Consider the following 19,132-nt stretch of genomic DNA (forward strand, 5'->3'; position numbering starts at 1 on the left):
CCAATCTCCATTCTCCTCTGATGAAGCCTTATGGGTGAAACGTGTCGGGTGAGAGCTGAACGTGCTGAAATAAATGCTTATCCTTCCCTTATAGCTTTGATGAATTTTGTTTAGTGAGTGGTCCCCATAATTAATAGATATGTGTAAAACAGAAACCCCGCTCTCTTCTTTTCTGAATGTACAATACAAACCTGGAATTCCAGGAATAAATATCACCAATGTGGGAAGTCTTATTATACAATTTCCTTTATACTTTATGATATAAAAAATAGTTCAAAGGGGGTCCCTGAAGTACAGATGACAATTCTACAGACATAACAAGTCCTGACAATGACATAGGAAGAGGAGAAGGACCAAAGGAGCTTACAATCTAAGAGGTGGGGGAGGGGAATATACAATAGAAAGGGATGGAATTCTGGCTGATTGGTGATGGTTTTTATGTAGCCATTCTTATCTGGGGTTCCTCCAGTGGTGGTTAGGGTTTGTTTCAGGGATGTTGTAGGAGTCCATGTTAGAGATGATGGGAGTTGTTCCAGGAGTTTGGTGGTATCATTAGGAGATGTGGCAGTAGTCTAGGTGAAGTATGATAGAATCATGGGGGATGGGGCAGAATTTTAGAGATGTCACAGAAGTAGATGAGGAATGTTCTCAGGTTGGGGGTCTTAGGACTGGAAGGGTCCAATATTGGAGAAGCTGCAGTTGTCCAGGTGAGGGATGATGATAAGGTCTTGTTCCAGGAGTTTGGTGGTCTCCAGGAAAGTCTGGGGTGACATCTAGAGATGTTCCAATAGTCCAGCCAGAGATTGGATTGTAATTGTGGGGGGTCTCTGGTATGCATCAACCCCCTATGATGAGAGAAGAACAAAAGGGGACACGTTGGGGTGCTTGGGTAGATTTTAGTGTTACCAGCATAAAGGGGAGATTATGGAGGTGTACGGAGAGAACTGCTCCAGGGATCAACCCATGGGGGTCACAAGCAGGCAGGGGGACAGAACTTGTACAATGTGACATTGCTGGGGTATTGGGGTAACAATCTCTCTTCTCACCACAGGAGCTGATGTCATTTGGGGCGATGATGAAGTCTCTGTTCCTTATGGGGCCACATTATCTTTCACATGTTTATATGACAGCGGCTATGCATGGCATGTGAAGTATTGGTGTAAGGGGTCCTACTGGAAATCCTGTAAAAACGTCGTCTCAACAAATGGTGACAACTCCGACTACAGATATTCCATAAGTGACAACCGGTCTGGACATCTTACTATTACCGGCAAAAGAATGAGACCGGAGGATTCTGACACGTACTTCTGTGGGGTAGAGCGAACATTTACTGATTACATGCACGCCGTGAGAGTGACCGTCCTCCCAGGTGATTTACTTCTTTATTTATTACAAATGTTGTCACACAAGGCGGGGTCACATGACTTACCAATGTATCTGCAGATTAAAGAGAAACTCCAACCTTAGGATTTAGCATTCACTTTCAGGTTTTATTGCTTTCTTTATCTCCCATTGTGATCTAAAAAGAGCAGAACCCCCCCCATTGGGTGTCACACAATTCTAAAAGCTCAGATTTAGTGGATTGGGGACACATCAGGCATTCCAATTTAAGAGAGAGATTTGAGGCTGATTTTGTCATCCCTGTTAGTATCTTCTCAGTGCTGCTGCTTCCTGCAGGAGAGGAGTGATGAGCAACAAGCAGAAACTAAACTGCAGACAATCCCAGGGACCTCCCATGAGGAGCTCAGACCATGATCCAATATAAACACCGATAGGTCCGACAACCAACCCAGCGCCATCACACACAATGCACGTTATTCATCACACTGTATACAATGTATAATGATCGGGATTTATCTTCTGATTCCACAGCTCAGTGTGAAAAGCCAACCATAGGAAATGTGCAGAGTCTCTCTAACAACAAGGAGTTTTATAATAAGGGGGAATCAGTGACAGTACAATGTAAATCTGGATATTATCCATCATCATACAGAATGAGATGTGACAACCCCCGCACCTCCCAGGAGTGGACTCCTCCCACTGTTACCTGTACAGGTGAGTACAACACAGGACACGCCCATCATATACACTCTCTATATATTGTATGAAGTAAATATAGTCAGGGTAACATTTTTATCTAAAACATGACACTCTGTTACATATTGTTAGAAATCTTTTACACAATGTAGGCTTGACAATAGCTGGCTAATTAAATAAATAATAAAATGTGAAATCCTCTAAGAGTAAAGACATGGAGAAAGGAGAAGTGAAAATGATATATAAATTGCTTTCATTTTTATGATACAGTAAGTCCGTCTGATTAGAATTCACATTGTCTATATCATAATGGCTGCCCACAAGTCCATGTTCTCTGTGATAGGGCCCAGCTGTACCCAACTGAACCCTATACTGCAGGAGTATGAAGGTTGTAGCTGGACCCCCTGGGCATCCATCTGGCTATTGGCTCCCCTCTAGGGTTGGATGTTCTGGCTCCGGAATAATGACACACCGAGGTTGAGTGTGTCCCCACTTACTCCCCACCATGCTAAAGATAACGTGTGATTTATCATCTGATCCCACAGCTCAGTGTAGAAGGCCAATCATAGAAAATGTGGAGAGTCTCACCAATGACAAGGAATATTATAATAATGGCAAATCGGTGACAATACGGTGTAAATCTGGATATTATCCATCATCAGATACAATGATATGTCACAACCCCCGCACCTCCCAGGAGTGGACTCCTCCCACTATTACCTGTATAGGTGAGTACAACAACACAGGACACGCCCATTACACTTGTTGGAGCATATTATCCAAAGGTCATCTATCTGATTTGTCACTTATGTTTATTATATAATAATATTTTTATTATATGTAGGTATGAGTAAACTAATGAAGAATGGTGGATGTAATATATAAATATCATGCAGCAACAACTCATGCTGTACTGTCCGATGGATCACAGCTTTCACCTGCACAATGTTAAATAGAGTACACTTCTCATCAGGACAAGATCCATCCTCCAGAACCCTGGAGCAGTCTTATACCCCCAAACCATTTGAATATTATTTTCAGCTATTTAAATTGACGTCCCGTGTCATGTTTAGGAACACCCATAAGGCTTGGAACCTCTATTTCCATTCTGAATATTTGGAGGACAGTTCTATACCCGAGCTTGGATAATACTTATGAGATAGGAGCTCAGACCACAGTCCAATATAAACACTAAAAGGTCCAACAACTGACCCATCACACACAATGCACGTTATTCATCACACTGTATACAATGTATAATGATCGGGATTTATCTTCTGATTCCACAGCTCAGTGTAGAAGGCCAATCATAGGAAATGTGGGGAAAATCACTGAGGACAAGGAATATTATAATAAAGGAGAATCAGTGACAGTACAATGTAAATCTGGATATTATCCATCATCAGATACAATGACATGTGAGGGCCCTCGTACCGCCCATGAGTGGACTCCGCCCATTGTTACCTGTAAAGGTGAGTAAAATAAATTTCTATATTCATTGTTATAAAGGGCTCAATAGCTATTTGTGCCAAGAACACCAGAGATGAGATGATAATTTTCACAAATCTTGGTATATATCTTCCAGGGACTTCTTTAGCCAATAGTGTTCCCAGGTTTCACTACAAATCATACTGAACAGCCACCCCCAGCGACCAATGAAAATGCTTCCCTCCTCTTCCTATTTATGCTACAGACTGGGAATTACATTCTTCTTCTGATTCTTGCGTTGATGACAGGGAGAGTGGGATAGAGAGTCCCTTTAAGGCTAAGTTTTGTACCCAGGCACGAGATTGAGTGACATAAGGTGGAAAAAAAAACGTACTGATCTCACTGCGCATGTTTGCACGAAAAGGCTCCTTCTGCGAAAAGCTTGGGCATGCACAGAAGGATCACCCAAGAGCCTCCTGGGGTTCGTGATGTAGGTATCCCGGGAGGCTTTGCGCTCCCATTCATTCTAGATGACCTAGGCGATGGAGAATTAGGAGCCGTGCTGCACACGTGTAAAACAAACAGGTGTTGCACCTCATAAAAAAAATCCTTTTATATAAACTGAATATTCTGAGTTTAGGTAACTGACACCACGCTGCCTATTATGTTGAGACAAACATCTGTCCTAATTGCATTTATTAAAATAATCTACCTGTTCCGACTTACATACAAATTCAACTTAAGAACAAACCTACAGTCCCTAGCTACCTGAGGACTACCTGTATATTAATCAGCTCAGTGTGAAAAGCCAACCATAGAAAATGTGGGGAATATCACAGATGACAAGGAATATTATAATAAGGGGGAATCGGTGACAGTGGGGTGTATATCCGGATATTATCCATCATCAGATACAATGAGATGTGACAACCCCCGCCCCTCCCAGGAGTGGACTCCTCCCACTGTTACCTGTACAGGTGAACTTTTGTTTTTTTATAACTTTTTAGATTTAGCTTTGAATAGAATAATTTGAATGAAGAATGGTGGATGTAATATATAAATATCATGACTCTGGAGCAACAATTCATATAGAAGGATGGATGGATCACAGTACTCTTTTTTTTGGCAGTTGCACCTGCACAATGGTAAATGTTCTGAGTACACTTATCAGAAATAGATCCATCTTCCAGAAACTTGGAACAGTCTCATACCCTCAAACAGTTTGAATGGAAAAGTATTATCAGCTATTTCAACTGCTGTCCCCTGAAGAAGCTCTTTGGTGCAACGCGTCAGATTAAAGAACACCCATTAAGGCTATATACCTCTTTTCCATTCTGTTTTTGTTGGAGGACTCTTTTAAAATCGAACTAGGATAATACTTATGAAATAAAAGCTCAGAAAATGTTCCATAGCACTTAAAAGTCCAACAACCGACCCAGCCCCATCACACACACGTTATTCATCACACTGTATACAATGTATAATGATCGGGATTTATCTTCTGATTCCACAGCTCAGTGTGCCAAGCCAACCATAGGAAATGTGCAGAGACTCATTGAGGACAAGGAATATTATAATAAGGGAGAATTGGTGACAGTACAATGTAAATCTGGATATCATCCATCTGCAGATACAATGACATGTGACAACCCCCGCACCTCCCAGGAGTGGACTCTGCCCAATGTTACCTGTACAGGTGAGTACAATGGATTTCTGTATTCATTTACATTACCTCTGGTCTGTTATTAAAGGGCTATATAGCTATTTTTGCCAAGAACACTAGAAATGAGCTGATACATTTCACAAATATTTAAAAAAAACACTTATTTTGTCTAATGCATCCAAGGACTTTTTTATCCAATAGTGTTCCCAGGTATAACTACAAAGCACTGAACACGTACAGCCAGCCCCAGCGACCAGTGAGTAGTCTGCCATACTCTCCCTTTATATGCCACAGACTGGGAATTACATTCTTCTTCTGATTCTTGCTCTTGATCATGGTAGGATGGGAGAGTGGGATAGAGATGGCAGAGCTTTGAAGATTTAGAAGATTCTTTACAACTAGAAGAATTATTTGCATCAGAATTCCAGTCCCTTTGAGGACGGCTAAGTTCTGTATTCATTGGGAGACCTTAGGCAGCTTTTGTCATCCCTGTTAGTAGCTTCTCAGTGCTGCTGTTGCCATCTCATAGCACAGGAAGGCAGAGACAATCATTATCGCACCCAGTTCTCCAGAATCCCTCTGTATTTTTTCACAGTTACTTCTTCCTCACTAAAGGACAGGCGTCTCTCTCCTGTGCATGCAGGTAGTTCTGACATTGGGCCCAGGCTCTCAAGCTTTATCAGAAACTAGCCTCTCAACCATTCCTGGCTATTTAGCTAGCTCAGACACAGCACTCAGTGTTCATGCAGCGTGTCTCTACTAGTGCTGAGCCCCCTAGCGCTGCTGAGCAGTTCCTGTACACCTGTTGATAAAGTCAGTGTTTCCTCTGTCCAGCTCCCGTGTTAACCCCTTGTTGCCCAGTCTGTTGTTTCCAGACCATTCCGTTGTGCTGTTACAGTTTTCTTCTCTGTCTGTGGAAATTCCTGTGTTAACTGTGCCTCCTGTTGCTTCCAGTTTTTCCTGTATTTCCTGTGTCTGTAGTGGCCCCTGTGTCACTGGTGTCTGTCCTCTGGTATTTGACCCCTAGCTTGTCACCTGGCCTCTCTTGCTTGCTGCCCGCCTTGACCCCAGCCTTCCTTGTGTGATTTGGTACCGTGTATCTTCCTGCCCACTCTGATGTGCCCAAGGGCCACAACCTGGCAGTAAACAGCGGTGCCACATCCTCACCATCAAAGGCTCTGGAGAAGACCTGGTTACTGCTTAGACTCTGCGCCTTGGCCCTTCTCAGGGCTTACACCACCTCCATGCAAGTCATAGCGCCCCCTAGTGGCCCAGTCTACCCAAATGTGACATATTTATATTGAGAATACTATATAGAGGTACACAACACTCAGTCTACATCCCTGAGATTCTTCACTCACAAAGTCCAACACAGTTTAACAGTTAAAATTGGTAGTGTGGCTCCTCACCCCTGGGATTCCAACAGGATGAAATAAGCTACATACCAGGCTAGGGCGGACTAGTGTAACATCATTACATTTTTGGATCTGTGGGGAAGTTTTTACAAGACCTTGACACACCAACCAAGGGGACCAGAATGTGAACCAGAGAAAGTGTGCCCTGGGTCCTCATTGGTCTGGGAGCATTTCTTTAGCATGTCAAATACAGAGTGACTCCACATGCTAAAATCCTTAGGGATCACTCCATGTGCTCAAACTATTGGGGGATACTCAGAATGGTTTGCTGACTTTCTTTCTGCCATCCATCTAACAAAGGGTGACTCCGTGTGTTGGCTTTGTGGTTTCCAAGCTTCTGCTCAGTTCCAGCTGTCTTCCTTCCTCTTTTATTTTCTGTGTTTCTAGCTTGCTTTTGGTCTGGCTGGGTCTATGTTTAGCTTATGTTCCTGCTAACATTCTTTATTCCCCCATCTGTCTCCATGTTGTCACTACAGAGGTCCACACTGGTGTCACCATTCCCGTACTCGGACCTGAATAAACCCCTGGTGGTGTCAGGTGTTGCCCCCTCCAGGTGAGTCTCTATTTGCCTTTAGTCCCTCTTAGATCATACTAATGAATATCTCTATTTTTCAGGTAAATGTGGTTGGAAGACGATGATTTGGGGGCAGAATATAAGCATGTATCCAGAGAAGGAATATTATGGTCAGAATGAGGAAGTGACTCTGACATGTCCTGCAGGATATCGCCCCAATTACAGCAAAATCCAATGTATAAATGTCAATGGCACCAATACGTGGAATGTGACCGAGGTTTTCTGTATCCAATCGCCAAGTAAGTGATTTTCCACTTCTCTTAACCTTCTGATCCTCTCTTATAATTACATTCATTCACAATTCCCCTAAACACCACACCACCCCTTCCCCAGCGGGCCATGTGCCAATGGTAAAGGTATATATAACATACAATTCACCCAAACACACTACAATACACCTCCCCTCCCCTACCAACCCATGTGACAATGTGGGGGATGGTATATTACATTCTCCTTCCAGGCCATGTGACAATGCGGCTATAATATACAGATCTGTCTCACTCTGTTTTCTTTTATTCCAGCCGTCTATCCAGATACCCTGAATCATTCATCCTGGAGGTGAGTACAGGCCAGTTCCACCATTAGGGTCCTTTGTACTCCACTACTGTCTATAGTGTCCTACAGCAACCTGCGTCCTACGTGTGCACATACTTCACATGTGTAGACAGCACAATTTTCCATATTCATGGCCCACCTCAGCAAACAATGGGGTATAGGTAGCATAAGGGAGAGATCCAAGAAAAAGACAAGAACACATCCAGACAAAGGAAGGGAAGAGATACCCAAGGAACCAATAGAGCTGGCAGGATCAAATTTTTTTGTTGAACAATGAGATGGTAATTGGCATCCAACTGGCTGCTCTGGAATGAGACCTGGACTGGAAGGACGAGGCCGGTCAATGAATAATTCCATTGAATAATCTTCAGCATTCAAAATAAGATGATCATAAATGTGGCTGCTGCCCTTTTGTTTGGGTCATTGGGAAAAACAAGGAGCCCGTCTTCCATTCTAGTAATAGTGATCCAGTCTTCAGGACCGAGAGGCCACACGGATATATCCACTAGATCCATCTCACAAAGAATGGAAGAAAAATTGGCTGGGAAAATGAAGATTGGTTCAATGTGCTGACTAAGGAAAGATAATTGAATCTGATGCAGCTGGAAATGGCTCCAAGAGATGGCTGTGACTGAAAAGGCCAAGATACGGATGGAACTTCTATACAGCGATAGAGAACTGTACATTGGCACCATTGGGACATTCTCTGGGTAAACCCCTTCCAAGCCGAATAAGACATTACCAGATATCCCAGGAGCCAGCGGAACCCGAAGATTATCCAGGCAAACTCGGACCTGTGGTTCAGTACCGTACATTTGTGGGACCCCAAGGTACAAAATATTGATAACTACAGAACCCCCAGAGACTCAACATACAACAAAATCAATTAAAAAGCTTCTCAGATTTGGGCAATGAAAATGATGGTAATAGCACCTCCAGCAATCAGCCGGCAGACACCAGAGGAGAGAGATGCCATCAAGCCGATGTTGTGTGGGGAACACGTCTGAGTTCCAAGGATCAATGAGATCCAGAATTACTTATAACTTCACACTTCTGCACCTGACAGAGAAGGAAGAGCGGAGGCCGAGGACATTCTGGGAAAAATCTGGGTTTCATCAGAACACAATACGTTTAAACACAGCAACAATGCAGGTAATAGAAGTGGACTTACCTCCAAGATGACTCTGACCAGGACTGATTTGCCCATGGGGCCCAGTATAACAACACCTGGGGTACACTCCATTCATCAGCATCTTCCAGCCAGGCCAGATAGAACCCTAACAGGTAAAAGTAGAAGAGATTCCCAGTCCAGGAGAGATCCAGAACAAGGACAAAAGACCGGTGATCGGAGATGGGTAGATAGGGTTGGGTGGAGAATGGTTGGTGGGCCCTACAAGCTACGAATGGTCCTGTTGGGTCAAAGGGCCGAGCGAACCATTGAACCATGAAGTGAGCCAGGTATTACATAAAGACAGATCATACTCAGATCGTCCAATCTCCTAACTTATTACCTGACCAGCCCACAGGGTTCCCTTGTGATCGGCCAATCACACACAGCCCTCCCCCCTCATATCTGTGATAGGTTCTCCTTACATTGTATCTCCTCTGCTCTCTCTCTGATTGGGTGGAATATTCTTCTGTATATAGAGGGTGGAGTGCAGTGGTTTAACTTGATTTGGAGCCCATGTAGGGGCCCCTTGTTGCTGAGGAGGGTGCAGGGCCCACACTTTGCACCTCCCTATGTTTTCCTCAGTAGAGTTATAATTGGTGGAATTTTATTTCTTTTGAGATTTTGGAAGGTTTGGCCCCTCCTCCTGCCTGGGGCCCTCAGTTATATCACCATTATATTGAGTCATATCAGTCCACCTTCTCTCCTCACAGGAGTATGGCAGCATCCGGCTGTGTGGGGGTCATTCCTCCGATGGCAATAAAACTGATTGCAATTCTGATCATCCTCACCATCAGAGTCACTGACTTTATAAAGAGAAGATCATCATCATTGGAGGAGAGCCGGAGTCCCCAGAAACCAAATACCACCCAGGCTGCGAGATACGGGAAATCACAACATTCACCCTGGATGTCTCTCATCTCTCCCCATGGATGTCTCTCATCTGTCACCATTTGGAGTTTGTACCTGTTCCATTCACAGCCCTGTAAATCAATACATACACCCCATGGGAAAGGTTCTAGCAGAGGGACATAGTGTAAATGATTGATTATTGATGACACATGATTGGTTATTGATGACACATGATTGGTTATTGATGACACATGATTGATTATTGATGACACATGATTGATAATTGATGACACATGATTGATAATTGATGACACCTGATTGATAATTGATGACACATGATGACAGATTGTTTCCAGCACTGGCTGGCTCAGTCCAAGTGTCTGCAGCTGCAATTCCCTCGATTTACCCGGCCTGAGAGATGTGTGAAAACGCTTTGTTGCCTTGCAATGCGCATCAAGCTACAATCTGCTATACAGTAGAAGCAATAGGTAGAGATCCGGGCTTGTGACACACTGTGCTGTGTACTGATAAATGAAAGACAGAATGGTCTGACACAGTAACAATGTCTGGCACAAACCAAACACAACATTACAGGAGAATAACCTCACACCAACTGTGAAGCATGGTGGTGCAGATCGTTTGGTGTTTTGGTGCATGGGCAGTGTAAAGTAATCATCTTCTACATTATATAATGAGTAATCTGTATGTGAGAACCCTGAAAATAGTTTAACACATTTATAATCACAAGTACACAATCCATGAATGAATGTCTCATGGAGCGGGGTTCTGTTGTTGGAGATTTCATGCAAGGAGTTCATGGAATTATTGAGGACATTTGGATGGGGATTGGTCAGACATTGGTGGGAAATATTGCTAAAATAGTAATAGCAGCTCATGGGGGGAGGGGTGTACTTACTTTTACCATTTGTGATCATTATTCATATTGATGCTTTTTGTGAATAAATGAGTGAACTTTCCATGAGGTGAATGTACACGTTCACACCCTTCATACTTGTGTATATTGATCTATATATCGGCACTGATCCAGGGATGTCCGTGTATTCATAGATTTCTGTGATAATAAAGCCACAAAGATTATTATAGTGCGGACTGTATGGGATATTTCAGGAATCCTCGGGGGAGGGGCAGACTGAAAGGAACAATGATTGGATAATATCATGGTGAACATTATTACATAATAGTATAACATAATCCATTCTACAATGCTACAGGCTGGGGTATTAATATATTATGGAGGGTAATACCGGGGGTAGATTGTACAGAAGAGGAGCAGACATGGAATATCCATCCAGAACCGAACCTGGGCTATGACACAAAGTACCAGTACCAGACAGAACATAACCTGAGCCATGATAACAATAGAATGTGCTATCTGCATGGAGTTTGTAGGTTCTCCCCGTGTCTGCGTGGGTTTCCTCCCACATCCCTAAAACACGCAGTCAGGTTAATTGGCTTCCCCTAAATTGACTACAATAACCACGTATGACTACGGCAGGGGCATTAGATTGTGAGCTCCTCTGAGGGACAGCTAGTCACATGACTATGGACTTTGTACAGCGCTGCGTAATATGATGGCGCTATATAAATACTGTGTAATAATAATGTGACTTCATGGGACAGAACCCGGGCTATATTATAAGATTACCAGGGTGATAGCAATGGAAAGTCCCATGGTGGTAACCAGAACAGAACCAGAACTATGATAGACACACAAACTGCCTGGGTCAGACCCAGAACACAGCTTGGGGTATAAACTGATAAAGCATTGCCCTACTTCCCACATACAACAATAATTTGCACAATATTTGTCCCTGACTTGTGCTGCTTCTCTCTGCACCCCCGGCCCATCTCTGGGCCATTATTCTCTCTCCTGGGTCAGTCCCATTCTAACCTTGTCCCTCATTGTCTTCCTGGGATCCCTCCAGGTTTGCCCAGATCCTATTGTTTGTTTCACATGGCAGAGCAGTGTATTTCCATAGAATGTATGGCTATGTATACAAATGATTTTATATTATGAAAACATAAATGAATGGCCATAGCACTACAATTCCTAATCCGCTCACATTGGTGGAACATTGTGTCTTCATAATATGCTGATCACCTGTGTACGATGGCTTTTTATTCCGAGGAATTATTTTTATATATTATTATTATTACAGCGCAGCACTGCAATTAGAAGTAACCTGGAGTCTGCTCAGCGGTCAGACATTATATGTCGGGCTGTTACCGGGACAAGTTCTATAGTGTAACATGTGAGTACGGCCATCCAATCATAGAGGCAGCATAGGGATCACATAGGGATCACAGACATGTACAGGGTCATGCCTAATGATGGTGATACACACAGAGCGTGCACTATACTACAGAACAAAGCACAGTAACAGCACGGAGAGCATGCAATGTCACAGACAAAGCGCACACTATGGTGAAGGGCTCTGCACTGCCATTGCTAGGACTTTATAGCATTCTCAGCCCCCAGTCACTAATGGTCTTTTGTAGAATTTGGCCTGGCTGCTGATGAAATTATCTGTTGGAATTACTGTTGCTGATTCTTGACCCTGTGGTTGTATGCCGCCTGGACCTTTGCCTGTGCTTGCCTTTGTGTTTACGCTGGTGGAGTGATACCTGTGTATGACCTCTGCCTCTGGTATCTAGACTTAGCATAGTATAGGATGGTCAGTATCACCTGCTTACTGACCATGAACTGTCTGACTTCCCATTGGGACCCCTTTTATGGGCTTGCGGGCTCCTGGTCCCTCATCAGCTCTTCCCCAGACGCCATCCTTTGCAAACAGAAGCAACTATGTGCTAGGATGGCAAAACTACCCCCCAAGGCTGAGCAGGTGCTTTGTATAGAGCGAGGAGTTAGGGGAATGGCATCTGGTGGGCACTGGTGCTGAAGCCAGGCCTTACATCACACTTTAAACATTTATATTAGCAAAAGTTCTAACCTCCAATAAATAGTATGCAACAATCAAAAAGACAGCAGAGAATGAGATCTCATTTACTGCACAAATGTCCAAATATTGGCCGCTGCTATAGCTTGGGGTCATCATTTCATGGGGTCCCTGTGGCCCTGCTTAAAAAGAGAAAAGTCCATCAAGTTCACCCACAAGGGAAATAGAGATATCCCAGATATAAATCCCTATAGGACCTGTGGCCCCTAAACCCCTGAACCCAGTCTTAGAAACAATTGCAGACCTCACAATGACAGTAAAGGGCGAGGCCCAACCAACAATGAACTCAATTCACTTCCAGCCAATCTATTGGCGTTGCTGCCGTACACCATTGTGGTCTCCCTTCCGTGACCTGGCCTGTGCCGAGCGGCGGCGGAATATACCAAGCAGCCATTACTCCTCCCGCACAGCTGTACCCAGTCTACATGTAATGGATAACATTTCCTGGCCATTGGCATTGTCGGTGTCTAGTCATATCCACGTTACCATGGACAGCTGGACAACCAGGCACGGAGTGGGACGCTACCTGTCCGTCACCGCTCACCGGGCGGCCTTGCATAGCTCACTGGACGGGCAAGTCATCTTACGTCACTAATTAGTTTCCCCTTCACCGGCTGCTCAGCATGCTTACTGCTCTAGTGTCAGGCTCCGCCTCCTCTCTGTAGGCTCCTCCCCACTTACGGCAACCAATACCATCTCTGCTCTCCTAAACCAGTTGCCTGGGTGACGTGCACGCTCAGCAGCTCGCATTGGTCACATGGTATCTGGTCCCCATAGTGACGGAAGAGGAGGGACTGCTATCCACGAATGGCAGAAGGCCTCCTCGTTTCACGCCTTCCAATAATCTTTGGCGTTCAGAGACGTCATCAAGCTCCCGGCGCAGAACCTTCTGCCAATCAAGGCTCGCTTTTCATGACAGGCAGAGACTCCAGCCTATAACATTTCTCCCCGCGGTGACGTAACCCAGTTGCCGAGGAGACGCGTAGGCTAGTCACCTGTCCCGGCGCGGTGTCCATGGTGACGGAGAAGATGGCGGAGCTGAGCGAGCAGCACCGGGCTGAGGCTCTGAGTTACATTCGGTTCGCTCAGGGGAAGCGGCAGCTGCGATTAAAGAGTGTCCGCTCCTGCTTCCAGGATGTGCGGGAGAGCCGGCTGATGGAGGACACGTACACGGCGGAGGAGGTGTCGGAGCTGCTCTGTGGCCTGGAGTCCGCCGTCCTGAGTGAGCTGGAACTGGAACTAATAAACTCCGCCCACACCAACGTCCTGCTACTCCAGCAAGTCTTCCAGCAGGCCCAGCACTGGCACCTGACCCTGCACACCGACATCTCGGAGCTGGAGAACCGGCAGCTGCTGGAACAAGTGGCCGAGCTAGAGAGGAGCCAGGACCCCCAGCCAGGGAGAGGAGCCAAACCCCGCCTGGCCCCCCTGGAGGGCCCCTCACAGCTCCTCCATGCCGAGATCACCCGCCTCCAGGAGGACAACGACAAATTAAAGGGGCGACTCCGCACCCTGGAGAGTCAGGTGACCTCTACCCTGGACCACAAGAACAGCGCCGAGGCCGCCCTGAGAGACCTGCGCCGATTGGTCCAGGAACAGGAGGCCCCGCCCCCGAGGAATGACCCCCACCTGGAGGATGCCCTGGCCAATCTGAAGGTGGAATTCCAGAAGACCGTGGGCGAGCACAACGCCAGCCAGAGACAGCTGGAGGAGAACCTGACCGGAACCAAACACCAACTCCTCCATGTGCAAGAACAGCTGGCCATGGCCGAGAGAGAGCTGGACAAGAAGTTCCAGGAGACGGCCGCCTACCGCAACATGAAGGACATGCTGAGCAAGAAGAACGAGCAGATGAAGGAGCTACGCCGGAGACTGGCCAAGTATGAGCCCCAGGACTGAGCTGTGTGGCCCCCAAACACCTCACTGATACCAACACAGGGGCCACAGAGCAAGAAGCTGCTCATAACTCTACTCAATGCACCCAGACATGTGGCGGCTCCTCATCCCCTCCCCCATAATCACAGCTCAGAGACCCTGCGCACACTTCCCCTTTATGTCATGTGACTCTGGTCAGGCCTGGTGATTGGTCAAACTTAACCCTGGGAGGAGGTCACATGGAGGTAATGAGAAGCTGTCACTGCCCCCCTCTCACAGCCAATGATGGCGCTCGGTCCCTGCTATACATTCCATGACTTTCCAAAATCCCAAACACCGGTCCTGGACTCCTGAGATCATTAAAGGGGGGCTAAAACATCGATCAATCACAGGGAACAAATCTGCCCCCTCCCCCCATGTGTCACCGGGGCCCCCAGATGAGACCCCACTATTCTGCTGCCTCCCCTCCCCCCCAGATAATTATATTTTTGTGTACAGGTGACAGGTCCTCATTAAATTGTGTGTACACATGGAGCGTTGTCACCTCTCCCCCAGCTCTGTGTATGGGGTGACCCCGGCATTGTGTGTACATGGAGTTTGTCTGATCTTCTCCTCGTATTTTCAATAAACTTTCTGTTTTTGATTTGTACTCAGTGTCCTATAGATTGTACTTCTCCCCACATCCTCCAGGTGTCTCCTGCCCCCACTATTTGGGGTGTGATGTGAGGGTGGTGCACACAGAGAACACAATGGGGGGCTGAACAGATACTTGCCCCCCCCTCCTCATGTGACCACCAGGAAGGCGTGGTATTGCTTTTTATCCTCATATTGTACCTGGGAATGTGCTGCTGGTAAAATATTAGAGGGGCCCCTGTCAGGTTTTTATTGTTCAGAATTCATAGGTTGGGAGGATCCAGCGTCCAATAGTAAAGGTCCAGCAACAGTCACATGATATCCATTGGATGTTTCTTTTTTGTCGGGGTTAGGGTGGAGGGGTCCCAGGTGGTGTTGGGGTGGAGGGGTCCCAGGTGGTGTTGGGGTGGAGGGGTCCCAGGTGGGGTTGGGGGGAGGGGTCCCAGGTGGGGTTTGGGGGAGGGGTCCCAGGTGGGGTTTGGCTGTCGGGAGCAATGAAATCTTTTACCTTTAGTGGATATCATGTGACTTCTGCTCAGTCTTTACACTGTGTGTCCACTAGGGGGAGACGTTGTCTCCATTTATTTTGGCGTCCCCAGAACTAAAGGGGAACTCTGCCAAAGAAGAATCTTCCAATGGGGACGCTTGTTCTGGTGGTGATTGGATGTACAGTGCCGGCTGCATTCACCTTTTATGAGATCTGCTGTCTGTGCTGTGATCCTGGCTGACAAACCAAAACGATAAATTCCTCCCTACAAAGACAACAATGATCCCTACACTGCTCCCCTATCGAGCTATGGGGGAGGGGGTCTCCAGCATCCGTGGTCTGTCCTAGGTGTGTGGATTGTGGCTCCCCCTGCTGTGAGCACCACACAATGGCAGTGCTGGGGTTATTGGAAGAAAGTGCAAGGAGGGGGGACTCCATCCAGAGTTGAGCTGAGCTTTATGTATTCTCATATTGCCCCCCCCCCCGCAGTGTGTTTGCCCCTATTGCCCCACCCTTGTCACCGCTGTGTGTCGTAGTGATATGGGGGTCAGTGGAAAGAACCAACGGGATGCTGAACTACTGGAATTCACCCACCCAAGCTCCCCCAAGCATGCAGGAGGTGACGGAGCTTCCTTTTATTCAGCAGGGTTGGGGTAATATTTGTCATTCTGTCCTGGAGCACTGTGACCCCAGCTTGTATGATGATGTACCCCTCCCCCACATCAGGGGGTAACAAGCTTTGGGCTAACTTTAAACTTGTCCCAGCTGAGCCGTCCTCAGATCTGCCAGCTGCCTTAATTTTCCCCCTATGTTTCAGCAGGTGATCCTGCCAGGAAAGCACTTCCTTTGGTGGCAGTACAGTTTTATCAATGCCGATGATGAAATGTCATCACGCTGGGTTCACATTCACTGCCCTCCCATCTATTCTAATAACAATGGCGGGGCCCCAGCAGCGGGCCGGTGGGTAATAGGAAATTGAGGAGACATTGAGGTACCGGAGGTGTCCACCTTCCCTCTGTACTGATTGTATGGATAATGAATGGAAATGGCAGCCAGCAGCCTGGGGGCCACATTACCCATAGAGGGCCCAAAACAAATATGAAATACATAGGGGCGGCATAAAGATAATGATGACAGATTCTCTTCAGTGCATGTCATTGGATAAATCCGTAATTCATGTGTTCTGATTGGATCAGCTTGCAGTACAGAATGAGGGCCCCGAGAAGATCCCCCAAAATTCTATGGCCTCACAGTGTGCAGGCAGGGACACCATGTAAAGTGGGGGCCCAAATATTCAGCAGCCTCTGCCCATCCCTTAGTTGGGCCCCCGGGCATTCGTCCAGTTTGCCCCCATCTAAAGCCAACAACCCCGCTGCTAGTAGAGAACACCTCCCCCGAGATAGATGAGGGGGGGTTCTGAAGTTCCACCATACTTCCTGTGCTACGGTGACAACGCTGCTCCCTCCATAGATACAGGACAGTAAATGTTGTCACCCTGGGACAGGAAGTGTGTCACTGGCAGGATCAGCAGGTGATGCAGCATCTCAGGAGGGGTCAGCTGCACGTTATTATTCTGTGGTCACAAAGCATTTCGGGGGCAGAAGTCTCACGATTAGAAACAGATTTATTTTTTCACAGAACTTCCCACAGACCCCGGAATTACCCCATAGATTCATGTGTGGCCCTTCAGCAGTCCGTACAGATGTCTCCATTGTATTGGAGCAGTGACCCCGTCAGTGCTGGGATAACATGGAGGCCGGGGTACGGTAATACGGTATTCCTGTAAACATTCCCTCCAAATCTTCCCCCACTCGGAGTCACACCGGAGAAATCTCTCCTGGAAGGTTTGTGGGCCCCACGACTACCAATTCTACTGACCTGCAGTGGAATATGGCAGCAGAGCCTGACTGGTGCCTGACTGGGAGGAGCGGTGACACCAATCATATGATAAGTGACCCCGGCAGATCCGATATCTGCGGCTGCCCCCCTCCGGGGTAACAGTCACCCAGAAGTTTTCACCTCCAGTGTGCCACCTCAACGCTGTGATTGCAGGCTGTCCTGGCCCTTTGGACCATATCCTGTGCCAAGGCATGCTCCTCTGGGGAGAGTCCGTGGATCACCATGAGGTATCGGTAGTTACACACGCTCCATTTCACATTGTGTTTGGCAAATCTGCTGCTTGTGAGGAGCCCGACCTTGGCCCTCTCCGCCAAAATCCCCACATAGGCATCTTCTACCGGTATGGGGGGGAGGATGGCAGCAATGTGTAGGATGGACTTAGCTGTGTGAAAGGACACAATGTACCCAATACCACTGGCATAGGCTGGGTACACATCCCGCCCATATTCCCGGTATGAAACATACCATTTGCTCATTGGATCCCGGATTACGGATCTCTTCTGCTCCGGGAACACTGAGCCTACATAGAGGTGAGGAGTGAGCAGGCCGTGGCCCCTCAGGAACGATGGAAGGTACAGCGTATTGACAAAACAGTCATCATCGGTCTTCAAAATGTAGCGCGGGCGGCACCTCTCCACCGCCCACTTCATGCCATGCATGACTTTCAGGGTCAGGTTACGGTAGGTGTCCAGGTAGGTACCCAGCAGAATATCATTATTGGTTCTCTGTTCATTATGGATTTGCCAGTCATGTTCCACATCCAACGTACGTCCAACCAAAAACACAGCCTGCCATTTCTCAGGGGCCCCTGAGTTCACAGAGGCCCATGTCCTTCGTATGGCCTTCCGAGAGTCACGGTGGCTGGGATGTGAGGTCACCAGGATAAGCAGGAACAGATCCGTCTGGCATTTCGGTTCTGGAAGTTCCCTTGAAAACAGAGACGAGAAATCGATACCTTTCCTTCCAGATGGGGCAAAGCTAGAAATCCAGAACCATTGGCCCTCCAGTGCCCGGGCCCACCAACTCCAGAGAAAGAGGAAAGAAAAGAAGAAGGTGACACAGAGGAGAACCTTCACACACCACCTGATGGCCATTGAGGAGTCCCGGAACCTACAGGCCCCTGTCAGTGATCTCCATCTGATGACTGAGGGGGGTGTGCACAGATTTCAGGGGTCAGGGTCCACTCTCCACAACGCCCGCTGTGTCACGTCCTGGTGTTCACAAACTTGTCTTTCCTCCCCCTGGGTTTAGGGACTGGCCCCGTGTCCCTGTAGAACTGGAAACTGAATCTTCTGCATTTTGCTGCAGTCAGAAAGTATTGCAGGAAGTTCCCGCAGCAAAGGAAAAGTGTGCCAGTTGTAAGGAGCCAAGTCCGGCCTCCAGTGTACTTAGGGGCCCCTTATCAAACAAGGCTGATGAGTGAACTGTGTGATTGTGCTTGGACATTGTCCTACCCTATATATATAGGGGGAGGAGCTCTGTGAACCTTTGGTCCCACCCTCTTTATCTCCATGGAAACTTCTCTGTTACTATAACGCTCTTGTTATAAGGGGGCGTGGCCTGCGATC

General features: G+C 47.0%; 3 protein-coding genes across 3 annotated transcripts in view; 2 read left to right on the plus strand and 1 right to left on the minus strand.

Moving 5' to 3' along the window:
* Window positions 1–9,875, plus strand: part of LOC140332815 (complement factor H-like) — an 11,854-nt gene extending 1,979 nt beyond the window's left edge. The window contains exons 2-9 of the mRNA XM_072414008.1: window positions 1,052–1,369; window positions 1,873–2,055; window positions 2,583–2,765; window positions 3,327–3,509; window positions 4,979–5,161; window positions 7,159–7,356; window positions 7,639–7,675; window positions 9,554–9,875. Of these exons, the coding sequence (XP_072270109.1) occupies window positions 1,052–1,369; window positions 1,873–2,055; window positions 2,583–2,765; window positions 3,327–3,509; window positions 4,979–5,161; window positions 7,159–7,356; window positions 7,639–7,675; window positions 9,554–9,875 (1,607 nt within the window). The remainder of the gene's footprint in view (window positions 1–1,051; window positions 1,370–1,872; window positions 2,056–2,582; window positions 2,766–3,326; window positions 3,510–4,978; window positions 5,162–7,158; window positions 7,357–7,638; window positions 7,676–9,553) is intronic.
* A 3,741-nt stretch (window positions 9,876–13,616) lies between these two features.
* Window positions 13,617–15,194, plus strand: LZTFL1 (leucine zipper transcription factor like 1). The gene has a single exon (XM_072413641.1). It carries the CDS (start codon window positions 13,685–13,687, stop codon window positions 14,567–14,569), a length of 885 nt encoding a protein of 294 aa, XP_072269742.1. The 5' UTR covers window positions 13,617–13,684; the 3' UTR covers window positions 14,570–15,194.
* A 2,077-nt stretch (window positions 15,195–17,271) lies between these two features.
* Window positions 17,272–18,991, minus strand: LOC140332371 (beta-1,3-galactosyltransferase 5-like). Its single transcript, XM_072413643.1, has one exon. It carries the CDS (start codon window positions 18,656–18,658, stop codon window positions 17,681–17,683), a length of 978 nt encoding a protein of 325 aa, XP_072269744.1. The 5' UTR covers window positions 18,659–18,991; the 3' UTR covers window positions 17,272–17,680.
* Between the last annotated feature and the right edge of the window lie 141 nt (window positions 18,992–19,132).

This window comes from Pyxicephalus adspersus, chromosome 6, assembly GCF_032062135.1.
Source record: "Pyxicephalus adspersus chromosome 6, UCB_Pads_2.0, whole genome shotgun sequence".
Classification (NCBI taxonomy): domain Eukaryota; kingdom Metazoa; phylum Chordata; class Amphibia; order Anura; family Pyxicephalidae; genus Pyxicephalus; species Pyxicephalus adspersus.

Bases quoted from the DNA above. Each gene is read 5' to 3' on its own strand.
- LZTFL1 (XM_072413641.1), top strand. From the start codon at position 13,685: ATGGTGACGGAGAAGATGGCGGAGCTGAGCGAGCAGCACCGGGCTGAG.
- LOC140332371 (XM_072413643.1), bottom strand. From the start codon at position 18,658: ATGGCCATCAGGTGGTGTGTGAAGGTTCTCCTCTGTGTCACCTTCTTC.